Source organism: Calliopsis andreniformis, chromosome 5 (assembly GCF_051401765.1).
Source record: "Calliopsis andreniformis isolate RMS-2024a chromosome 5, iyCalAndr_principal, whole genome shotgun sequence".
NCBI classification, from domain to species: Eukaryota; Metazoa; Arthropoda; class Insecta; order Hymenoptera; family Andrenidae; genus Calliopsis; species Calliopsis andreniformis.
In genome coordinates, this window is record NC_135066.1 from 22378642 (window position 1) to 22403325 (window position 24684).

General features: G+C 39.3%; 1 protein-coding gene across 1 annotated transcript; it reads left to right on the forward strand.

Moving 5' to 3' along the window:
• The first annotated feature begins 14490 nt into the window (after positions 1–14490).
• Positions 14491–15417, forward strand: LOC143179672 (uncharacterized). Its single transcript, XM_076378984.1, has one exon. The coding sequence runs from the start codon at positions 14491–14493 to the stop codon at positions 15415–15417; it is 927 nt and encodes a 308-aa protein (XP_076235099.1).
• Positions 15418–24684: the final 9267 nt, after the last annotated feature.

The window sequence follows — 24684 nt, forward strand, 5'->3', positions numbered from 1 at the left end:
AAGTACGTTTTTCAAGCCTACAGCTACTCTTTCTAGGACTCAGAACTGGCTTATATGTACAGATTGCATATATCGAAAATATAATTATCGAAACAGGACTATTTTTGAATAATATTTGAAATTCGTGAGTAAAACTTAAATGTTAAGACTGACTCGAATACATAAGTACATATTAAACCTGATCCTACCCCTAGTCATCAGTATAATAGTGATTGCAAAAAATAACGCCAAACACGTGCTTTTAATGTTCTACAACTGTGGAACGTGTCCATTCGCATAATTAAAAAAACGAGCAAGGATCAAAATCGAAATGGAGTAGAGTGAACGAGAAATGAACACCAGTTGGTCTCATTACTACGGAAATTCACTTTTTCATACAGCTTTGAGCCTTTTTCGAGATGAGGCAAAATAGTCGTGACCATCCAAGGTTTTTTTTCATGTCAACCTTTAGAATAGAGCCATTAAAACGTTACAAAGGCTTATCTGTGAAGCAGGTTACGTCAACTACACGGTCGGCCACAGTACATTCGATCTCCCTTTGCAGAGCCTGATATTTCTATACCCACCGAATAGCTCGCTGAGCTGCGCTTACAACGAGAACTGGAAATGAACCGACGGCACTCGATACCGCTAAAATACCGTTCTCTCAAATGGCTTCTCCATGATCAACCGAGAGTTAAATAATTCCAGAGGTACGCCCTCTGTTACTACTTCTATTATCACTCATCAAAATTTCACCATTAATCGATTGTAAATTACAATAATTGGAGATATGTTGGAGTCTCGGATATATGGACAAGTTATGCGAATATCCCAATAACCGAATACTTTACTATTTAAATATTGTGTTACCTGAAAAACATGAAACATGTCCTAGAAACTGATGCCTTCTGTTACAACTATAGAGAGTATTTAATATAAAGGGTATAATGTTTGAAGGATAATTCTATTTGCGAAAATAAGACAAAAATGAAAAATAACTAAATTATGTTTGAAACTTCGTTTCCAAGTTATTAAATGTTTAAAATACACTTAAAATATAATAGTGGCTAATAAAAATGCAACACTTGCTAAAAATACTATTTTACCAGAACAGAATTATAAACGTGATACCTAAGTATATCTACATTCTTATTGTTAAGACGATCATAATTATGTGACATCTGGTAGACCAGGTTTACGATGCGGACGAGTTGGGCCTGCTATTTTTAAAAAGGTACAATATTAGTTTATTTGTAATTCTTAGTTAATTTACCTTCAGGATTAAGAACCCGATGAGTCGTTTCATCGTTTTATGATTCCGAAGAACACGTGCGCTTTGGTGTCCGAAGTCCCTGCTCAATAGCAATTGATGTATCATAAACTTCAGACCAAAACTGACCCTTTCAGAGGTGGTGTCTGTCATGCGCTTTCCGTACCTGAATTACCTTCACGCGCTGTCCACAACGGCATCCTTCCCATGTTTGTGGTAGAAGTTTGGGCATAACCTACCCCAAAAGGGCCTTCCTCGAAGGAACAACAAGTGCTCTTAGTTGTTAATATTTCCTGCGCCGTCTGAGACCATTTTTGTATAAAAGATTTATCAAAATAGAGTTCAAATACAACTTAGACTTCATGGATATCTCTGGTCCTACGAACCAAACATTAGTCAATACACCACGTGCAAACTTAACAAAGCCAGAACGATCTATTACTCAACCGCTGGTTTAAATAGTTATACAAGTCAAAATTTCAAGTTAAAAAAAAAGAAGTAGATTAATGACAAATAATACACACGATTACTTTCTTAATTAGACCCTTCGCGTTTAGTGTCCTTTTAAAAGAACATTTATATTTGCGCATATTTATATTATATACTGTTAGAATCGCTAAATTCAGGGATCTAACGGAGTCCGGATTGGGTGGTTGAGAGGAGGGTGTCAAAAAAAAAGTGTACGATTATTCAATTTCAGTCGGCCCTGAAAAGGACTTAATTACGACGTTTATTGTGTAATTTGCAAGTCTCTGGGAAGGGACCTCCTTTGTGGTTCTGGTCTGCCGTCTATACCCTTGGGGGGGGGGGGGGGGGGGGGGGCAGTCCTTTTCCTCACTCGGACGCCGGTCAGCGACGCTGGCGTCTGGAAACAGAGCGTATTGCTTTCACACTACAGTAATGTTGCGGACGAGAGCCGCTTCGTTTACACGGACGAGAGCTGTGGTTTATCTCCACTACCTCGTTTGATACGTGCCGCCGAGAAACTAATTCTTGGAACCATCGCGTTCGAGCTCGACGCCCGAGAACAAGGACGTCATAAAAAACAACGATAGCATTAGGAATTTAAATAGGAAAAATTGAAGTTTCTTATACGCAAACGGATTTTCACGCAAATAACACCAATCGATTCCTTGTGCTCTCCCGATTAAAATGATGTCAAACACGACATGGTTCCGATTATTTTTAACAAAGATACATAAAACTTGGTTTGTAGAACGAAAGGTCATGCTCGTAAACAGACCCGGGCGCGACTCTCGTCCGTGAGTGGTAGTCGATTTTAAGCACGACCAGTCCCGAGCGCGACTCTCGTCCGTGAGTGGTAGTCGATTCGATGAGCGCGGCTCTCGTCGTAGGGCTAACTTCCTATTATTCCCTCGTATTTTTATGTTTAATTACTTAATGACTGAAATTATTAAGAAAATGAAAGCGTAACACAAAAAGTATATAAGTTCCGTTTTAAATGTTTAGAAATTTGTATTTTTTTATTTTCAATATCTTCTTTCCGACATCGATTAAATATAATATACATAAATTCTGTTAGCCAAATCTTCATTTACTGTCATTTTTAGCTCGTAAAGAACTGATAGAAAAGTAACTTTAACGATTCTCCGTAACCGTCGCAGGGTTCCAACCTTTATTATTTAAATATCTTTATTATAAATAATTGGAATCATGTCGTATTTGATATCATTTTTATCGGGAGAGCACAAGGAATCGATTGGTGTTACTTGCGTGAAGATCTGTTTACAAATAAGGAACTTCAATTTTTCCTATTAAATCCCTAATGCTATCCTTGTCTTTTCTGACGTCACTGATTTCGGGCATCGAGCTCGAGCATCGACGGTCGACCGAGACCCTTTTTTTTGCTTCTCCGGTCGTGTACCAATTACCTCGGCGACCGAGAGCAAAGGAAGCCGAATCGACTACCAGTCGCGGACGAGAGTCGCGACCAGACCCTGGAGTGGCTCTCGTCCGCAACATTACTGTATACCGTGTCTTCCCGACTCCAGGCTTCGATAACGAGCCTATGTGGAGGGGAGAGCAGTGCCTTGACGTAACGTTAAGGTAGTGTAGTGGACTGTATTACCGACGATTTTCTTCGCTCTGAAGAAAGCGTCGGCAGACGAGTGTACAGAGAGGAGGGATCCTCCTTTTCTCTGCTTAATCTGCCTTCCAAGAAGGCTTGCCTCGTACGAATCCTCCGACGAATAGCAAACTCAGGGAATCGAGGTAACCACCGATTCCAAGAGTGCAGTTACTCGTCTTTTAAAATATCGCTACTAAACCATCGCTGCTCCTTCGCACGTGTATTACGTGATTCTCGAATGGAGCACTAGCGCGAGCTGCAGTACGATAAATACAGCGCAGAAGGCGTCAAGAGCTCAGGAACTTGGTGCCCAAATTTCCTAACTCAGCAGACTCTTCTATAATTGCTGTACCTTGCTACCGTGCGAGCGATCGGTGCAAAATTGACTTCGACTTGCAAGCGCGAGACGCTCCGCGAAAATCGCGGAGCCCCCGAAAATCCGCTACGCGGCGCTCGCTTATCGTTGTCCATCTTTATCTGATGTTCCGATTTTGCTCTCACTCTTTGTCAGGCTCCGATACCCCCACTCGATATCGGGTCTGAGATTCAAACAGCTGATCGTGATCGCTCACCTGTTCAAACTTCAACCGCATCGGATGAAAAACGAGTCGTAATTCGAATGTACCGAGTTTATTGTCAACGCAACTGAATCCCCTACCGAAGGCGACTTTCGATCGGTCACGTATGTTAACGTACTGCGATTCTCGCGGACGAAACAAAGATTCGAAATTTAACTGTATTTTAAACATATACATATTATTAACAAATCAATCTTAGTAGTGATCATTCAACAAGACGAGTCAATAAATGTAGACGCTTTTTCCTTGCTTTTGTCATTTGTTAATTGTTATCATTTCTGCATTTGTCGCAATGTATTACTTTATGTTACGAGTCGCCAGAAGCTCACTTAGGCCCAGAAATGCCTAGATCTTTAAAAGCTCGAGGCCCCGTCAAAGCCTGGACACTGACTTTAAAGGGGATGGGTCACTGTTACATCGGTACTTTACGAGATATAAAATCGCGTATAACTAACAAACTAAGCGTTTCCGAGAATATTGTATAGGAAGTTCTCGGTTTATTTTCTTGTCTTCTACCTACATCTCCGAGTTTTCCCACGAATTTAGAAACACCCCGTATATTTCAACTAATATGTACCGATTTGTTCAACTTTGATACATTAAAATATTTAAAAACGTAACGAAACTCGTGTCATGGTTTAAAGGAACATCGGATGGTCACTATGTGTGCACCGTAATAAAATGCATGCCGGTCGTAGGACTTCGACATCGAAGTAACTAAGGAGTGAGAATAGAATTGATGTATTTTTCCTCATCGACGAGTTTGTTTGTGGGAGACATCCGTTGACCAAATGTTTAACATCGAGAAACTTTTCCCAATTCGTATTTTTACGAGGAGAACTTCCATATTTCCACTGTTTCAATGTATCGGAAAGTCTATACGGGTGAGCGCCACGCGACCCTCGCGGCCATCGGTCTCGGATACCGATGACTCCTTCGAACTTGCAGGACAATACGTGTGATCATAAACGGCCATGTCTGCTAGACACTCATTACCGTCTCCTACAATAATCGGATATACCTTTGATTTTCCCCATGAATCTGTCTGTGACTTTTTTGAGCTGAAGAAAAGACTACCACCTTCACGAAAAAAGTCTGACTGAGGAAGACCCTCCCTCAATCATGCCAACTGACAAATAGAGTGTGAGTATTCTGACGAAGTGACACTCCTAAGAAGTCGCAGCTAGAACGACGCGAATGCAGGAGGAAATAGACTTCGGAGAAACTCATCAGTATTAATCATGATTTCCGCTGCCGAAAGGAAGCAACCTTTTCTTTTCTTTTGCTGCGAAGTGCCGAAACAACGCGGAAGCCGCGAAACGAATGCACCGCGAAAAGTACCCGAACTAATCCCCACAGTAAGGACCGCATCGTTTTTAAATGTAGAAACGATCTCGTTCTAAAATAATTCACAACCGTGAAGGTTTTAATACGGTGCGTTACACAGTTGTGAGTGACTAGGAGGTCAAGCACTCCTTTAATGAAATGATCAATATTGGTGGCCCATTTGTTATGCGGAGTGTTATAAACGTAAAGTGTATTTCTGTGGCACCGTATACCTGCAATTAACAGGTCCTACGCTACCATTGCTTTATCCCTCAACAACCGGGATCAGCAACGTGATCGAGTGAAGCAAGCGTCCAAGCAGCAGGTAAATTCTTCTCCGAATAGGTGAGTTTGAACGATAACAATTGCATGTCACTTATTTAGAATTTTTTGGCCATTTTTTGTTTTCGAGCGCCATAGTTAAAGAAATAAAAATCCCTGGTTACATAGTTTTTACGGATTACATTTTGCAATATATGACATTCATGGCTTAGTTTTACATTTCTTAGGAAACGAACATTTTGATACGATTTCCAATATTTTAATACACATAACAATAGTGTAGAATCCATAGAAATTACGGAAACATTGCTTTTTACTTCTTTACTGTGGTGTATCAAATTGAAAAATGTGGGAGAAAGTATGTGAGGACAATAGTATTAGTAATATTTATCTGCTGAATTAATATGATTACTATTTCGATATTGCTACAATACAAAATCGGCATTTTTCAATTTTTGTTTCAGCTTTCTTATTTTTTACAACTTGGATAATTAATTTAAAAATCTGAAAAAATTCCATAATTTGTGTCACGATAGCTAACGTATCCCTGATTTTTTTCATAATGTTCCATTTAACAGTTTAAGAGTAATTGGGAAATAACGTAGAAATTTTGAGTTTCTTGCACAAGGCTCCAGCACGGCGAGAGCAAATGCTATGCGTAGCTTGTGCAGAGTCACTAGTCAGCCGAACGCTCGCTATCCGCACACTCTAATTGGTCAATATTTTTTGTTAATAACTCGTTAACGAAGCTTCTGAGAACATTTTTGCAAGGGATAGAGTTGGTTAGAACCAGCTCAGAAATCCCTTGTTAACGGTTCCCGCACTTTTTTTGAGACACCCTGTATATGTATACAAAAAAAATACCGGCCAATGAGAGCGTGAGTTTGCCGCCCGAGCGGCCGCAGTAGCGTTGGGTGCGCACTAAGCGCTAAGGTTGTACTCTGAACAAGAAAGTTGCCATTGTTACATCCGGCCTTCACCTGCTCCCCTTTTCCGGTGTCAATAAGCGAGAAATGCTAATGCATATCAACATATGTAACTAAACCTGTGAACGATTATAATCAACTCAATCGAGCTGATTCGGGAAACCGATGTGTATGCGTTCTCCTTTTTGATGTTATTATCCAAAACGGAATAATATAAGAACAACAACCGTCAGGGCACGCCAGTAGAAGAGAAGTAGAAGTGATAGAAATGAAACAGAAGTTGAATAGAGTCAAGGATTAGAGCAAATTTCTGATCACTACCTGCGAGAGAGCTGTAATATTGTAACAGCAAGGGTGTATTGTAACGTTTAACCGAAAACCGCGTAAGAGTTATAAAGTATCGCGAGCGTACTCCGTGAAATCCATATCCGCCTCCTTAGACCGCATTGAGTGAATCCGCGAAGTTCGAAATAGGAAAGTGCGTGCAACCAGGAAACCGCGTCGAGAAGCGACCAGAAGCGACCAGCGATCCGTTAACTTACAAAATGACAACGTTAAGACTGTACAAAGAGTAAGGAAGAATTGGAATGTAATTCATAACTTATTAAATATATGAAACTTACAAATCTAAGCATAATCTACCAGTTCACTTCCCTCCCCCTCTTTCCTTCCACTACATATTTATAAGATAAAGTTTAATTAAAGTGTGCTTTAGTACTTTAAAAGAGCAAGAACCCTAACGGTCGGACTTCACCGCTCGAGACGATCGCCCGTCTAGTTAGGATGTAACAAAATAACTGGTGTCAGAAGTGCGATTTTCTCCCAAAAGGGGAAAATTTTTTTTCGTTTTTTATTCCTTTCATTTTAAGTTGCTCGTAACTTAACTAAACTGTGGTAGCAGCTAGCCGACAACTTATACATATAACGGGTAAACTAAATGATTAAACTTGGCCAGTTTCAATGTTGCATTTCAACGAAACGTTTATTCCATATTTTCCATAATGTTTCGTAATTGTCATTTGTAAATGTCAACATTCTCCGAACAGGAAAAGAAAGACGGATCGGAGTTGGTCTGGGTTAGGTTCGTTTACGGAGTGTGTGTGGGGGGGGGGGGGGGGGGGGGGGGGGGTCTACCCCGCCAACGCTTCGAAATTTTGAACTTCCCGAAAGGCAATGTATTTGGTGAGCGCACGTATAACCAGAATACAATGTAATAATATAGCAATATAATAGCAATAATTTTTTGTAAATATCTCGGAAATTAAAGCCATCCGCAAATTTTTTCAAAAGAAAAAGTTGTTCAATAGAACGCCCTTTATAACATATTCGAATTATAACAGATAATTATCAAAAAAAAATTATAAACCCTACAACGGAAAATATCTTTATTGAAGATTCAAACTTTAAACTCAACCGCGGAATAATGATGTAATTAGATTTTATTTTATGCAATTTTTTATGATAATAAACATCACCCACCACACTATAGATAGTAATTTATCTTATAAAGATTTTTCTGACGCAAAATGGAGGGGCATGCATCAAGAAACTGTTTCAATTCTAACGTATAAGAGCGCAGTCGGGATTAAAACTTGGATCCTTCCAAAATGGTAGACCATCCTCTTCTTAGCCATGGATTTATTCCAATTCTTATTAGAATTTATTTTATCTACCATATATTTCTTGTCCCTTTAATGATGTAACATTTTCAGTAAAAACAATATTTTATAACGTATAATGTACTAAAGTAACATATTCTTACATTTGCGTTAATGTATCACGCGCGCGATGTTGTATGTATATTAATAACATACATAATTATCCATGTTCAAAACTAACCTATAAAACGTAAGTTCTAGAGCATCCGAAATTTAAGTCTTACTAAGATCCACGAGATTGACGAGATGTCCGTTCTTAGAACATTCGAAATAAGTTTTAAGAACATCCCGTAGAACGTTTCTAGAACATCTGAAAATAAGTTTTACGAACATTATAAAGATGTTCGAATTGGACGTGGGACGTTTGGACGTAAATTAAACATAAAGCGAATGTCCCTTGAATGTATGTTGCTTTGATATGTAGTTAAAAGGAAATTTCAAAAGTTATAGGTTTTTAAATGGCAGCTGTCGTATAAGTTCAATATCAGTGGCTCAGCTTTAAACACGTTTTTCTTCAAACATTATTTTTCGAATTGGTTGATCACATATCTCAAAAACTACTTGATCAATTTAAATAATTTTTTTTAAATTATACACTTTTTCGCAGGTAGTGAACTTGTGATATTTCAAGTTTTTCAAAATTTATTAATTTTTATTGGACATACATATATAGAATTGTGAAAAAATTGGTACAAAAATGATGTTTGAGTTTGAGATGTCAAAAATGATAAAACAACATTTTTTTCACTTTTGTAGGTTTACTGCCTCGAAAATTTCATATGGTTTAAAAATATATTCGATTTTTTGGGTTCAGAGTTACGATCAAGATTCTGCGTCCCCCCGTTCAAGGAGAATTTTTCTTAGAAAGACTATTATGGAACATGGCACGGACGCTTTTAATACTTGCATAAAATAAAAAAGTATACAATTTTTTATATGTTCAAAAGTTATACAATAATTTGTCGAAAATTATGTTTATTATTGTTATGTTTATTATTGTATTATTGTTATGTTTATTATAAAAAAATCCTAAAAATTATGTTTTTTCTAGCTTCTAGACTGGAATCTCCCCTTAACGACGACCACCGTCATATTAATCAGTAAAATATCGACTCATACAATCATTAACTTCTCGCTCCCTCCATTACAGAGATTAAACGGTTTGGTCACAATCATGTCTCCGCTGTTTTAAACCTCTGAATCCATCTCGAACAAAAGACATTCTAAATAACACATTCTGGACGTTTTGCCCTCAAAGGGTATCATCATAAGTTAAGAGTAGCCAACCGAGACTCTATTTCCATCCTTTCGGTACGTACTCTCTGTTCGGATAAAATACAGGCTGATGTAGATGGCGACCGTATGGAAGTAGCCTCCTGAAGATTGCAAAGGCAATTTTCCTCAACAATACAGTCCACTTTATCCTACGCACGTGCGTGCCCTTTCTTTGTGTATTCACGTGTAAGGGTCAAGAACGCTGGAATTCAATCTCCTTCCTTTTTTTGGACACACCCTTCATCCTGCCAAAGAGTACTTGCCCCTTAACAGGAAGAGCTGAAAAGACTGAACGTAGGGGAAAAGGAGCTGAGACTTCTAAAATCAAAATTATATAATATTTCAAAAAATAGGAATGATCTGACTTTAATGGCTTTAAGTTTTAAAAAATTAAAGATGCTAACAAAAAGAAATATTAGAAGTGCCATTTAGGACTTGGCAATTTTATTTGTAACACTTAAATGATTGTACTTGAACTCTTGTGTATATACATGAAATTTGTAATTCTGTCATTTATTGCCCTGATATTTTATTTTTCAATCTTTCTTTACATTGCATCAACTGCACATTGTGGTTATCAGCAACGACTGTTACAGTTGGAGATAATGTGATGATTAGAGTTTACTAAAGAGCAAGAAATATTTTAACCATTTTAGAAACGAAATAACGTGAAAAACTTGTTTATTGTGTAGGATATTTAGGTGATCCCATTTAGCTGGTTCACCCTGTATAGAAACCTGTTCACTCAGTTTTCAATAAATACGCGAGAAATCTATTACAAGCTTTCTAGAGTCTAATACATACAGGGTGGGTGGAACATCGTAGTACGACCTGTCAGGGGGTAATTCTACGTAAAAAAATAAGGAAAAAATTTGGTATTCAATTTTCTTCATCCGATGCTTTGTTTTCATAAAAATCAAGTTTGAAATTTGCTCAACTACGCAATGCGATTTACTGATCGTGTATTCTATTACTGGCTGTCTCTGTCTGCGCTAGTGTTTATAAACATTGATAATGATAGGATACTGTAGGAAGTATCCAGATAGTTCGATATTTGACAGAAGTCATAGATAGGCACATAGGTAGGGACGATGATAACATTCTACTTAAGTTTAAAAATTGAATTGAATCATAGAAAAAATACTTTTGAAAGGTATTTCTATTTATTTTGAAGGTAAAAATAAGTAAAAATATAAACTTAACATAGACTTTTAAGAGCCAGCCCACGATCTGTTTTTCTTTTACGAATGTTGGACATTCTGTAAACATTAGTTCCGTATTTCAAGATCACGTTTAAAAACTTAATAAGACCATCTCTGTCGACTTGCTGCCTTTTTTATGTTGTGTGGCATCCAAAAGGAAATATTTTAGTTAAGGGAATATTATATTTTATATTTGAAACTCTTAACGAGTTCTAAAATATAAATAAGTAATTTCATAATGGGTATACAGGGACATAACTGAACAAGTCTATGTGAAGTAGGAAAATAATTCGACAAATCAATGGAAACTTAAAATTATTAAGTAGTTTCTAACAATTGTATTGAAAACCGTTGACTACACTAATTGCATCATTCGTTTTTATTATTTTGTAGTGTTCTATTTCAAACTCCAAAGTTGATCGTCCGTGAAACAAACGGGTAAAACAAACAACATAGAAAGAAGTCGAAAATTAAAATCAGGACAAAAGTAACAACTTGAAAATTTTATTCCTACTAGCGGTATTTCTCATAACCGTGTTCTATACAGGCTTTCCCAAACAAAGTGCGGAAGCCGTTAAGGGGGCAGACTCCTGGTGTTTTGTGCTGTGTGCGTGCGCTCACGCATACAAAGAAAGTCGTACACGTATACGCGATGAGCCAGAGAGACAATCGATTTCGCAAATTACGTTTTACGTCTCCACACTTACATAAATGAATTTTTCGCAAATACAGAACCTACGGATAGACTTTACCACAGGGTGGTCTGGTCCGTTTAAACTCCAATAAATACTATACGTTGAGAAAAATGTAAAATTACAAACTGTAAGCATGAAGTAGACACTGATGTAAACTAGCAAGATGGCTGCCGAAGTGACATTTTTGCAAATATCTCACGATTTAATAGTTTCTTCACTCATAGCACACCAGACCACCCTTCCTTGAATTAGCATAATATCGTGGAAATGCGATTTTCCTCAATTTAACACTTCTTGAAGGCGTAAAACATAATATTCGTTGTGCACACGGTTTGACAGAAAAATAATTCAACGATTTGCCGTTAGAAGCGTTGATGGTAGATCTCAACCAATTTGATCATATTACCATGAGCATCGATGAAAATACAGATCAGTCGATAAATGTAACCTAGAATTTGACAGCTGAATGGCACATTCAACAAATACACGAATACAGATGCAAGAAAGGCTTAGTTGCCAAAACGTATTGAAAGCTTGGTCACGCTGTTGCCACATATATGTATGTACATATTACAATTTTGCCCATCAGGAAAACTCGAACGAATCCAGCTCCAGCTGAGATTCTGATTCTTACTAATAAGGGAACATCGCAAGGTGAAAACCTCCGATTTTGATGGAACTCTGCAGGCTTGTAAAATAGCCGAAAATATTTGACACGTATTTTTTTTATTGGTTCTAATTCATGTAAAGGGGGTGAAAACCACTCCCAAGCTTGGAGGTGGAAAACATATTCCGTTTAATATCTCCAGAACTAGTGCGTGTAGCAAAATGGTATAAATGGGGCGATTGTGTATCTTTGAACGACGAATCTACTTATGTAAACAGTTTTTAAAAATATCAATTTATTTAAAAATTATATTAAAAAATAGTATATTGTCGTTGTTTTCACTGATTACATGCTGATCGATTGTTTTGCAAATTTGTATGCAAATACTATGAACCAAAACACAAAATAGGGCTAAAATAGAATTTTGAATTTTTACGTTATAAACAAAATAATAACATTCCTAGTTAGACTACATTTTGTGCAAAATTGGGCCCTGAAACGAGCGGTTTTACGAAAAACATATATCCGTATAATGTTTTTGTCATTATATTATGATACATGTTGTTTATTGTTCACTAAATGTATAAATAACAACATTGCAAATGAATACTCGCAACGTCTTGCACTCCTTGCAAACAGTACGAGAAGTTCAGTGTGAGTGACCCTTGCATCGATGAAAATGTAGCAAGTAAAGATGGTTTACAAATCATTATCCTTCAATAGTTATTGTATACTATATACGAACAATTGGAATTGTTCCTAAATTGTAGTTTAATCCACTAACTTTACATGAAAGTACCTTAGCTGAATGAGAATTAGACATTTACTCATAATTTACAGGTGCTGGGTTTGAATCTCTTGGTAGCTTCTTATTTTTTTTTTTCAATTTTTATTTCAAATAATTTTAATTTTCGTATACCTTTTCACAGATTACAATTGGACCACTCAACTCAATTCACCAATTTATTATTAGTACCGATTTTGTCAGTTCGAAAGTCATTTACTACCATATAGTATATTATAAGTAAAAGCGTTATTCAAATTTGGATCAGATCGGATCCAAAAAATAGTAAATGGAGGCGACATTATCCAAAACATTATAAGAATATATGTTTTTCGTAAAGCCACTCGTTTCAGGACCCAATTTCACATAAATTGTAGTCTAACTAGGAATGTTATTATTTTGTTTATAACGTAAAAGTACAAAATTCTATTTTAGCTATATTTTGTGTTTTGGTTCATAGTATTTACATACAAATTTGCAAAACGATCGATTAGCATGTAGTTAACCCTTAAATGTGCAACATCTCCAGTTGAAACAAAAAAACATGTACATTATTTAGACACTACAAATAATTGGCGTACATAATTGGTTTAAAGGTTCTATTAGAAGTTTAAACTGATTAATTTTAATAAGGTACTTTTAGTCTACAATTCATTTTGCATCAGTCTTTTGATTTTAGAAGGCATTTTATAGGTGATTCATATGTGCAACAATTTACATTAAAAGATTAAAAAGTATGAATGAATGAATAAATAGTATGAATTTAATGAGTTGTTTATTCTATATATAAAATTTTTACGATTTAACGCATTAGTATGTATGTGCCCATAATTATGAAAGTGGTCTAAGTCGTATATTTCTTACTTCGGGATATTGAAGGGATTACATTTGAATAAATTAGAAAATATGTCTATATTATGTAACATTGTAATTTAGAATTTTATTACTCTTGATTAATGAAAGTTTATTATGAATGTGAAATTTTGTATGAATCTCATATGAAAATGTTTTTAAAGTTTGAATTGACTTAGACCATTTTCATAATTATGGGCACATAGGTATTGTTTCACTCGTAATACTCTTTCTTTCTCGCTCGCACCGTCCTTTTCTATATTTCGTATGAAGCAAAATATCGGTTCAAGGCGTATTCAGTAGGGATTTACTAATGGATAAAATTGTAATTGACGTGGTAACAACGTGACAGAACTTCCTACGATGCGATTTGACAATTATACCTTCGCACTTCTCATTTGTAATTCAACAAAATAACGCTAGATGCCACATTATCAAATGTCTTGTGGCGGCACAGTCGTTGAGTCAGCCGCTCCGTAGAAAAGTGCGGTTCCTGTAATTTTAAGCGCGCGACATTTTGTATTGAGGGCGCCGCACGTTTCCGGGACGCGGCTTTTCCCGGCTTTTCCGGGAAAGCGTACTTTCCCTTTTTCCGGCAAGCGTTCATTCATTCTTTTGGCAAGCGTACTAGGCGTTAGACGTGTTATTCCGTGCAAAGGTTTTAACACTTTCGTTAAACTTAACGTGTATTATAAAGAAACTCTAGTGAGCTGTACATAATTTATAATTAGTTTTAGTGTACAGATTTTTATATTTTATATTCCTAGAGTGATAAGTGTGTATTATAGACTTGTGTTAGACTTTAAATAAACTTTATTATAACTCTTGTTTAAACCTTACCAGTGGAGTGCTGATAAAGTCAATTCCCCTTTATCATTTCCTGACTATATCTCCACAGTGGTGACCTCGACGTCAGAAAAGCAGTGTAATGTGCAAATTTTAATAGGGAAAAAAACTTTGAAAAATGTCGTTATTACACACGCCTACGAAAAGCGACGCCACGCCGACCGCCGCCAACATGGCGGACACGCCTGAGGGGGCCAGCGTCCCCGCTGTCGAGCCATCGGTCAGTGCAGCAATCCTCCAAAAGCTACCGCCATTTTGGAAGGAAAATCCAACTTTGTGGTTCGCCCAGGTGGAGGCGACATTTCAGCTAGCCAGAATCACGACGGATGACACTAAATACCGCTATATCATCACGCATCTGGACCATACGGTTTTGCCGTTTATCGCTGACGTTTTGACTTCACCCCCAGCGACGGGTAAATTTGAAGAAATCAAGAGACGCATCATCAATACATTCGACGAATCGCCTGAGTCGAAACTCCGGCGGCTTTTAAGAGGGTCTGAATTGGGGGATGAAAAGCCGTCACATTTTCTTCAGCGGCTAAGAAACCTCGCCGGCGGGCAAGTTGGCGAAACCGTCCTCCGTTCATTGTTTCTGGAACAGCTTCCTGAAAACGTCCGCAGCATTATTGCTATATCGGACACTGCTGATTTGCAGCGGTTCGCGCTGCTAGCCGACAAGGTCGTTAAGATGTCGGCACCCAGAGTCGCCGCGGTCGAGACCCCCAATATGGCGCCTTCTGACCGCGTTTCTGCTTTGGAGGAGAAGATGGCGAAGTTAGTAGATATGGTGGAGACCCTGTCCATGCGGCAGTCCCGTCAGGCCGATGCTAGGCCGCGCGCATCTTGGCGGCGCAGATCCAGTTCGAGGGAAGGGAGGCCACCCTTCCGCTCGAGGTCACACGAAGGCAGAGGCGGCCTCTGCCATTACCATCGGCGCTTCGCAGAGAGGGCCCACCGTTGCGTCATCCCATGCGGGTGGACTGGGCCACCCCCGACGGCAGCGTCATCAGGATCAGCAACAACCCCGCAACAGGGAAACTAATGGAGTACCCCCGAGTGGAGACGGCGTCGGACGGGTGCAGCGCGAAGTCCCGTCTCATCATCAGCGACAGAATTAGCGGTTTAAGGTTTCTTATAGATACCGGGGCGGATATTTCTGTATTGCCGCTGTGCTCGGCAAGAGGAAAGTCCACCCCCTCTAGCTTTCAGGTTTTTGCGGCAAACGGTACCCCGATCGATACGTTTGGGTCCTGCCGACGCGTTTTGAATTTAGGTTTGCGCCGCCCTTTCGCGTGGGAATTCATCGTCGCGAAAGTTCAGCAACCCATCATTGGCGCTGATTTTTTAAAACACTATGGTCTTCTGGTGGACATCCGTAACAGACGTTTAATCGACAGTTTGACTGATTTACGGACCGTTTGTAATATAATGACTTCGACAGAACCGTCCCTCACTATCATTGACGCTAATAATCCTTTCAGACAACTTTTACAGGAATACATTGACGTGACGCGGACTTTACAGCGACAGGAGAATTCTCTGCATCCGGTACGTTATCACATAGCCACCAAAGGTGCACCAATTGCCGAGCGTGCCCGGAGATTGACCCCTGAAAAGTTAAAAGTGGCGAAAGCCGAAATCAACGATTTGATTGCTCAGGGTATCTGTCAGCCATCGGACAGTCCGTGGGCTAGTCCCTTACATATGGTTCGGAAGAAAAACGGGGATTGGCGGCTGTGTGGTGACTACCGGAGGTTAAATAATATTACGACTCCCGATAAATATCCGGTACCGCATATTCAAGACTTTACTTACAGACTGGACGGGACGAATATCTTCACAAAACTGGACTTAACTAAGGCATATCACCAGATTCCCATAGCCCCAGAGGATCGCCCTAAAACGGCCATTATCACGCCATTTGGGTTGTATGAATATAACGTGATGACCTTTGGACTCAAGAACGCGGCGCAAACCTTCCAACGGTTCATGGATGTCGTCTTGCGAGGACTGGATTTCGCGTTTTGCTATATAGACGACATCCTGATCGCATCCGTTGACGAGCAACAGCACCGAGAACATATCAGGCAAGTTTTTGATAGATTGCGTCAATTCGGCATCTCAATTAATGTGGCCAAGTGCATTTTTGGGACTAAGTCGGTAGAGTACCTAGGGTACTTGATAGACAAGAAAGGAGCTAGGCCTCTACCTGAAAAAGTCCAGGCTATCAATAATTATAAAAAACCGGTCACGATTTCAGATTTACGCCGTTTTCTAGGCATTATCAATTTTTACAGGCGCTTTATTTGTAACGCAGCCGCGATCCAGGCTCCGCTACATAAATTTTTGGAAGGAGCCCGAAAAAAAGATAAGCGGGTTATTGCGTGGACGCCTGAGGCCGAGGAGGCATTTAACCGCTGTAAAAGCTCGTTGGCGGATGCGACGCTGTTGGTACATCCCCGTGACGGTGTGCCTCTGATATTGGCCACAGACGCATCCGATTCAGCTATGGGTGCAGTGCTGCAGCAAGAGGTGAACGGAGTGTGGGAGCCGTTAGGTTTCTTTTCTAAGAAATTCAGCCCTCAGGAGCAAAAATATAGCACCTATGACAGGGAGCTGACTGCCATTTTTAAAGCCGTGAAGCATTTTAAGCATTTACTTGAAGGACGTAGCTTCACAATTCAAACGGATCATAAGCCCTTAATTTTTGCGTATTCTCAAAAATCTGATAAGGCTTCTCCACGGCAATTAAGGCAATTGGATTACATTGGGCAATTTACCACTAACATAACCCACACTCCGGGAACCAACAACGAAGTCGCGGATGCGTTGTCACGGCTGGATGTGATTAGCCTGCCAGTCGTGATAAGCATGCAAGATATTGCTCGCGGCCAGGAAAACGATGGCGAACTTTCGCGTTTATTAGAGGGTCGCTCAGCACTGCACCTGAAGCAGCTGAGGTTGGATGGTTCGGAGCGCACTATTTTTTGCGATATTTCTACTGGTGAGATCAGGCCTTACATTCCGGTGGCACTTCGAAAACAGATTTTTGACAACGTCCATAACCTTTCGCACCCGAGTGGCAGGGCTACGAAGAAGCTCATTAGTAGCCGATTCGTATGGCCTGGCATGAACCGGGATATTACTCAATGGGCTAAGACTTGTGTGCCATGCCAACGAAGCAAGATATCGAGGCACACTGTCAATTCCCCCCTGAATATGGCTGTTCCAGAGGGTAGGTTTGAGCATGTCCATTTGGACATCGTTGGTCCACTTCCGCCGGTTAGTGGTTTTAAATACTGCTTGACGATGATCGACAGATTCACCAGGTGGCCTGAGGCGGTTCCCATAAGGGATTCCACGGCCGATGTTGTCGCCTCGGAGTTCTATGCCACCTGGGTGGCTAGATTTGGAGCCCCAGCCACGATCACCACTGATCGTGGCGTGCAGTTTGAGGCACAGTTGTTCAACTCTCTCACCTCGCTGATAGGATGCAAGCGGATTCGCACGACAGCATACCATCCGGCGTCGAATGGAATGGTGGAAAGGTGGCATAGGTCTCTGAAGGCGGCAATAATGTGCCACGAGTCTCGCGATTGGGTGGCGGTTCTTCCCGCCGTATTATTAGGTTTAAGGTCAAGTATCAAAGAGGACCTAGGGGCGTCGGCGGCAGAACTCGTTTACGGGACACCCCTCAGGTTACCTGGGAAATTTTTCATCGATACACATCAACCCCGTCATTTTAACATTGATAAATTTCGCGAGGCAATGCGTCAAATCAGACCTATTCCCACCGTTCATCACACTAGAAAATCACACTTTATGTCCAAGGATCTTCTTTCGTGTACCCATGTGTTTGTCCGTGTAGACGCAGTTAAAAGACCTCTGGAGCAGCCATATGAAGGACCATACCCGGTTTTAAAACGCAATTCGGACCAGGCGTATCTGATCGGGTACCGAGGTAACCCACAGGTAATTTCTACGGAGCGGTTGAAGCCGGCATTTTTTGAAATCACACAACATTCGGCTCAACCCCTTCGAACTTATGCTCAGGTGTCGTCCGCTCTCCCTAATCGGTCAAGCGACTCGGAGGGGGGTAGTGTGGCGGCACAGTCGTTGAGTCAGCCGCTCCGTAGAAAAGTGCGGTTCCTGTAATTTTAAGCGCGCGACATTTTATATTGAGGGCGCCGCACGTTTCTGGGACGCGGCTTTTCCCGGCTTTTCCGGGAAAGCGTACTTTCCCTTTTTCCGGCAAGCGTTCATTCATTCTTTTGGCAAGCGTGCTAGGCGTTAGACGTGTTATTCCGTGCAAAGGTTTTAACACTTTCGTTAAACTTAACGTGTATTATAAAGAAACTCTAGTGAGCTGTACATAATTTATAATTAGTTTTAGTGTACAGATTTTTATATTTTATATTCCTAGAGTGTTAAGTGTGTATTATAGACTTGTGTTAGACTTTAAATAAACTTTATTATAACTCTTGTTTAAACCTTACCAGTGGAGTGCTGATAAAGTCAATTCCCCTTTATCATTTCCTGACTATATCTCCACAGTCTCATCTATAAATTATATGGTTTCACTAATGCCCGTTTCTTCGCAACAGCGCTTCGATCGATTCGGAGTAGGTCCCGATAGAGTCTGCCCCCTTAAGGGCCTAGGATCAGATATGTCAGGGCGGTGACATTAACGACAAAATTAGGCAAAAACAGAGGTTTACGCGCTGACGCTTTACGTTCTTATATTGAAAGATTTTGAGATGGAAAAGGACTCATTCGATAGAGGAAGGTTCAATATATCCCGCGTTGGTCATTATTTAATCAGATTCTGCTGATGTTCAGTAATATGAGTGTTTAAAATAAAGCAAAAATCGACAAATTCACAGCTATGAAATCTAAGCATTTTTAGCTAATTTAGAGATTGTTCTGAGCGAAATCATGACCAGCGCGGGCTAGATTGAACCTTCCTCTATCGAATGAGCCCTTTTCCAGCTCAAAACCTTCCAATATAAGAACGTAAAGCGTCAGCGCGATTTGGCAGTGCTTTTTGCCAGGTTAGAGATAAAACAGAGTAAAAAACTGACAAGTTTAGTTCCGCTTAAACACACCAGGCAGCGCCTAATCAGGAGGCCCGTGCTGCCCTGAGTTGGCACGCGAGTTTCGAGAATTTGACGCACTACTTCACATGCAACTATACGAGCTGCGTGTTTCGTTCATGTCCCACAAGAAGTCCCATGAAAAGTCATTCCGAGTGACATTGTAAGGTTCGAACAGAAAGTGAGCTCGGCGGTTCGGACTGCTTCGGACGGCTTCGGAAAGATTCAGAAAGAAGCTTGAAACGCTTAGTTCCAAGTCACCGGCAAGCGCAACACGGCACAAGCAGCCTTTTTGATATTATAGATATTTTCACGTTCCGACTCGGAAGGAGATTCTTCGGTGAGATCTTCGAAAATTGTTAGGATATTTTGAGGGATGAATTTAAAGATCAAACGATGACATTCTCTGTGTATTTTGTATGAAAAATTAAATTAAAAGAAGTTTATGTACAAGCTGATACAATCGAGAAAGAGCGATTCTACATGCAATAATAAACTAAAAATAAAGAATATAAATTGTTTATAATATTTATATTTTCTTAGGTCTGGGTTAGGTCTGGGTATATACAAAATAAAAGGAGACATTACTATAAATACATTAATTTAATATATTTACTTTTTATTTATAATAATTTATAACTAAATTTTCCCCCCCGTTCCCGCCTCTTCCCGCCAGGCCAGGACCGCGGTTGCTGCCGCGACCCCGACTGCGATTTCTCCGATACTTGCGGATTTTCTTTTTAAAGTCCCGAAATTACAATATGAAAAATAGACACATGTTATTCACAAAGTTTACTTCGTTCTTGAACAATCTGTGATCTACGTACCTTTTGTCGTTATGCCTCCTCTAAAGCTTGCACCGGACGTTGGTGTCGGCGTCGGCATCGGCGTCGGCGTCGGCGTCGGCGCTAACTTTAGAGGAGGCATGACGACAAAACGTACGTAGATCACAGATTGTTCAAGAACGAAGTAAACTTTGTGAATAACATGTGTGTATTTTTCAACCCGATATTTGGCGTTAGCATAAAGTAAGTCGCAAACGTCTCTCGAGTTCTGCAACAAGCTGCCGTTGCAGCAATCCGATATTAACGTCCGGTTAATACGTAGAATTTCTAGACGCCCAGTGGTTCTCCAATAAAGTTAATAATAATAAAATTGCCATTCACAACGGATGCATCAACAACACACAGTCTTATGAGGAATCCCTTGTTGATTCCATTCGTTCCCGTTATTTCCACATGAACAATAGTATTGCGAGTATTTCTCAAATCCTTGCTGAAATACTACCTCATTGGTAAAATTATTATGTCTCTTCTTTGTATTATTATCATCTTAAATTTATACATACACATATTTTTATACATATCCGGAATCACTATTGTGCGAATGAATGCGAGTATATAAGAATGTGAACTCAAAATTTAGAATGGTTGAGAGCATGACCAAATCTACTGGTTGAGGAGTGCAGAAATAAGACGAACACACGTGCCATGTACACACGCGTGATTTTAAGTGAGCCTCGTGAGAGCAACCGCGACTTGCCGTCGGGTTACAATAATGCAGCATCAGGTTTTTGATAGCTAGCCTAGCCTAGGTTCCGCCCGAGGGCTCCAAGCCGCGACACTCTTTGTTGATAAGTCATGAGGTACGCGACGAGAGGCTCGTGGGGGCTAATTATCCTTTCTTCTATCAGTTAGATCCTCAATAGTTTCGAGCAAAGATTCTCTCGCAAGTGCAGTGAGCCGAAAGTAAATAGACTCATAGTCGCGGGTTAAAATTTCAAATAGCTTTAAAGTTTCAAATAGGTTAGAATTCAAATAGTTTTTCTTTTTCTTGATTATTTCTTACTATCCAAGTTCGACTTAATAATATAGTAATAATGTTAGAATCGCTTAAAATAAGGGATCTAACTAGGTTCCGGAGAAGGTGAGATTGAGGGTATATAAAGAAAAACGAGTACACTTATTCAATTCAAAGAATTATTCAAAAACTCAAAATTTTAAGTCGGCCCTGAAAAGGGCTTATCTGCGACAGAGTTGGGCATTAATCGACTAAAATTCTTGGTTTGATTGATTGATTAATACTTACGATTAAAAAATTAATTGTTGAAAATTCGGCGATTGATTTAATCGATTGACAAAGTTAAATTGTAATAAACTGTCATAAAAAGGGAGAGGGAGGCAGAGAGGGGGAAGAGTGTGAGAAAGAGAAATGGCAGATATATATTTTAACAAATACATGTTTATTTTAATCTTTTTTTATATGCCTAGCTCTATTCTTATTTATTTATACCTGAACTTTTTTATTTGACGTTTGCTTTTAAAATAACACTTTTCTCAAACTTAAAATCTGATAATTTGTGTGATTTTGGTGAATTCATTATTGTAGCAAATGAAAAAAGCCTCTCTACTGGAGCTGATGACGGGACAGGTGTACTGTATATAAAAAATACATTTTTTATTTCTGGATAACAAACGAAAATATCGAATCTTTCATCATCGTCTGTAAAAAATTTCGAGATATTAAATTTTGCTTTTGATATCAAACTGTTTGATTGAATCGAAGAGGAAGGTTATTGTCCAAAATCAAAGAAACTATTTTCTTCTGAAACAGACGCAGTGTTTATGCATGGTGCTTCATTAGACTTCATTTCCATTTCTACAGCTCTTTCAAATGCGGATAAAATCTGTTCATGATAGGACACATCTATACATGATAACCAGCGATTTTTGAAGCGTGGATATGATAAAGCAGCAATTGCAGTCCTTTCCGCTGCAATAGATATGAAATAAAAAAATTCATGAATTCCTCTATCAACAAAAGTTTCAAAACTTTTTGCCAAGTGTAACGACCCACGGTCTTCCCTCTCACTCCATCTATTACTCTCTCACTTCATCTATTACTCTCTCACTCCATCTATTACCCTCTCACTCTATCTATTGCTATCTCTCTCTACCTATCACTATCTCTCTTTATATTTGTATCTTTCTAATACTTATTACTATATTACTACATATTATATTATCCTAACACCAACTAATATTTTTGTACCTTATTTTTATACCATATATTATAGGTTTCAATTATATATTAACATAAAAACAACGTATATAGTCCGATTTCACTCACGATTAGAACAAGACTGCCATTAGAAAGTAAGACATTACGCATGCGCTAACTCCGACTAGCGGGTATATAAGGAGCTGCGAAAGCAGCAGGAGACACACTTCGCTCTGGCATCAGGTTCCGAACAGACGAAGATCTTGAAGGCAGCTGATATACTCGTCCAGTGAGATCGAGACCGCTCCTCTAGAGGGAGCGACCGTTTTCCAGCGATCAAGAGTATTTGATGCTCCTTTACAGGTTCAGTCTGAAGTAACCTTATGACAGGTACACTACGACGATTCCTGTGAAGAGCAGTGCGGGCGCCATCTTGGAGGAAGCTGATACACTAATAGATCGAGACCGCTCCTTTAGGGGTAGCGACCGTTGTAACAAATAGTAGTTGATGCTCCTTTAATATAGAGTTCGTACTCGCCAGAAACAGACGAATCGTCTGCCAACAGCGCTAGAAGCCATTCCTAGTCGGGCACATTTCTAAGACCGCTTCTAAAGAGTCTTTTCTCAAAGGTAGCGACTGATGTAGGAAAGACAACGAAGGGCTTACGGATGCTTAGGCCATTAACACTAGATTGCCTAAGCAAGTCATTTTGACTGCTTTTGAATTTCAATTAAGAAAATAATGATTTAAATAATGACACAGCTTCTTATAATTTTGTGACTTTTTCTACAACATATAAATGGGTTAATTAATCATTGTTGTCGCCCCCCCCCCCCCCCCCCCTGTCCTTCACTTCCGAAATATATATGTGTTATACCTATATTGCCGAAAAGCAGTCATTTTGACTGCTTGGAAAAGACCAGTTCGGCTCTGGATTGGAATAACATGATAACATACAAGTTCATGATAAATTGTCGATTTCGACATATTCTTGATAAGTTGCAGTTGTTCAATAACTAAAGTTATTGTTATTGTTATTGTTATTCGTACTTGTTATTCGAATCTTTATGCCAGGCCTGGCCACGCGCTTTGTTCCCTTTGAACGCGCTGTAACGTCATTCAGATGGGAAGGAGGATCTCTGAGTTTTTTTTCGAACTGAAATACATTTTTTTTATTGTTAATACTTATTAATAACTTGTTATATGACTGTAAGTGATATAAAATATATTAAAAATTACTGTTAAACAAATTTCTTTGCGCATTAGTTATTTTTTCACAATGCAGTCATTTTGATTGCTTTCAGGCAATATAGGTATATACTAAGATCCCGTCTTTCTAGTGTTAAACATCCTTGAATAAAATATTCGACAAAAATCAGACATATTTCAGACATCAAGATACATGTAGTGGAATTTTTTGAAATTTTTAAATCGATAATTGAAGCCGTGAAAAATAAGAAACCCAAAAACTGCGGATTTCTTAATGAAGCAATCGCGGAACTTGTTTTGCGATATCAAAAACCTGACGCGAAATTACCTAGAAACGTTAATAATATCTCTAGCCGATTTGAATAAGAATTCAAATCTTTTCGGCTATATTAGCTGTGTACATTATCATGACTTTCTCCTCCACGTCATAAGCGAAGCTCATGTGGTGCACGAATCTGGAAGATTAGAGCCAAATCCCATCAAAGGTACCAAGCCATCTAACGTTACCATACCCCAGGTACCACCGGTCACCATGACCACATATCTCAAAGATATAACCCATTGTAGGGTTTTCTGAGCCAACCATGGCTCGTGCCTGGGGTACTGCCAGTTCGCTCTGATCAAATACTCAAAAGGCACGCTCAAACGTGAGAGTTGAAGTCGTCAACGTTTGCGACTCATACGTGCACCACAGCTGCCGGGTTTTTCGACTAGCCTATATGGGAAATTTCCGGCGAGCTGATTTGCTGAACAATTCAGTATATTTCCATTAGATAAACCCCAAATGTTTACTAATTGGTGACTCTTGCTGACAGTTTGATATGGAAGGAGACAGGCGAAGTTATTCTAAAAAGATACTTCAGAGTATTCATTCAGTTATTATTCGGGATCATTCTGGAAACGACATCGTTGAATTCGCAAAACGTCCTCGGTTTTCAGTCTCAATAAATTCTGCCTAAGAAGCCTTCTGGGCTTCGCAAACATAACTACAAAACCAGTTATATAA

What these genes read in the sequence shown, in the direction of transcription:
- LOC143179672 (XM_076378984.1), top strand. Translation starts at nt 14,491, where the DNA reads ATGTCGTTATTACACACGCCTACGAAAAGCGACGCCACGCCGACCGCC.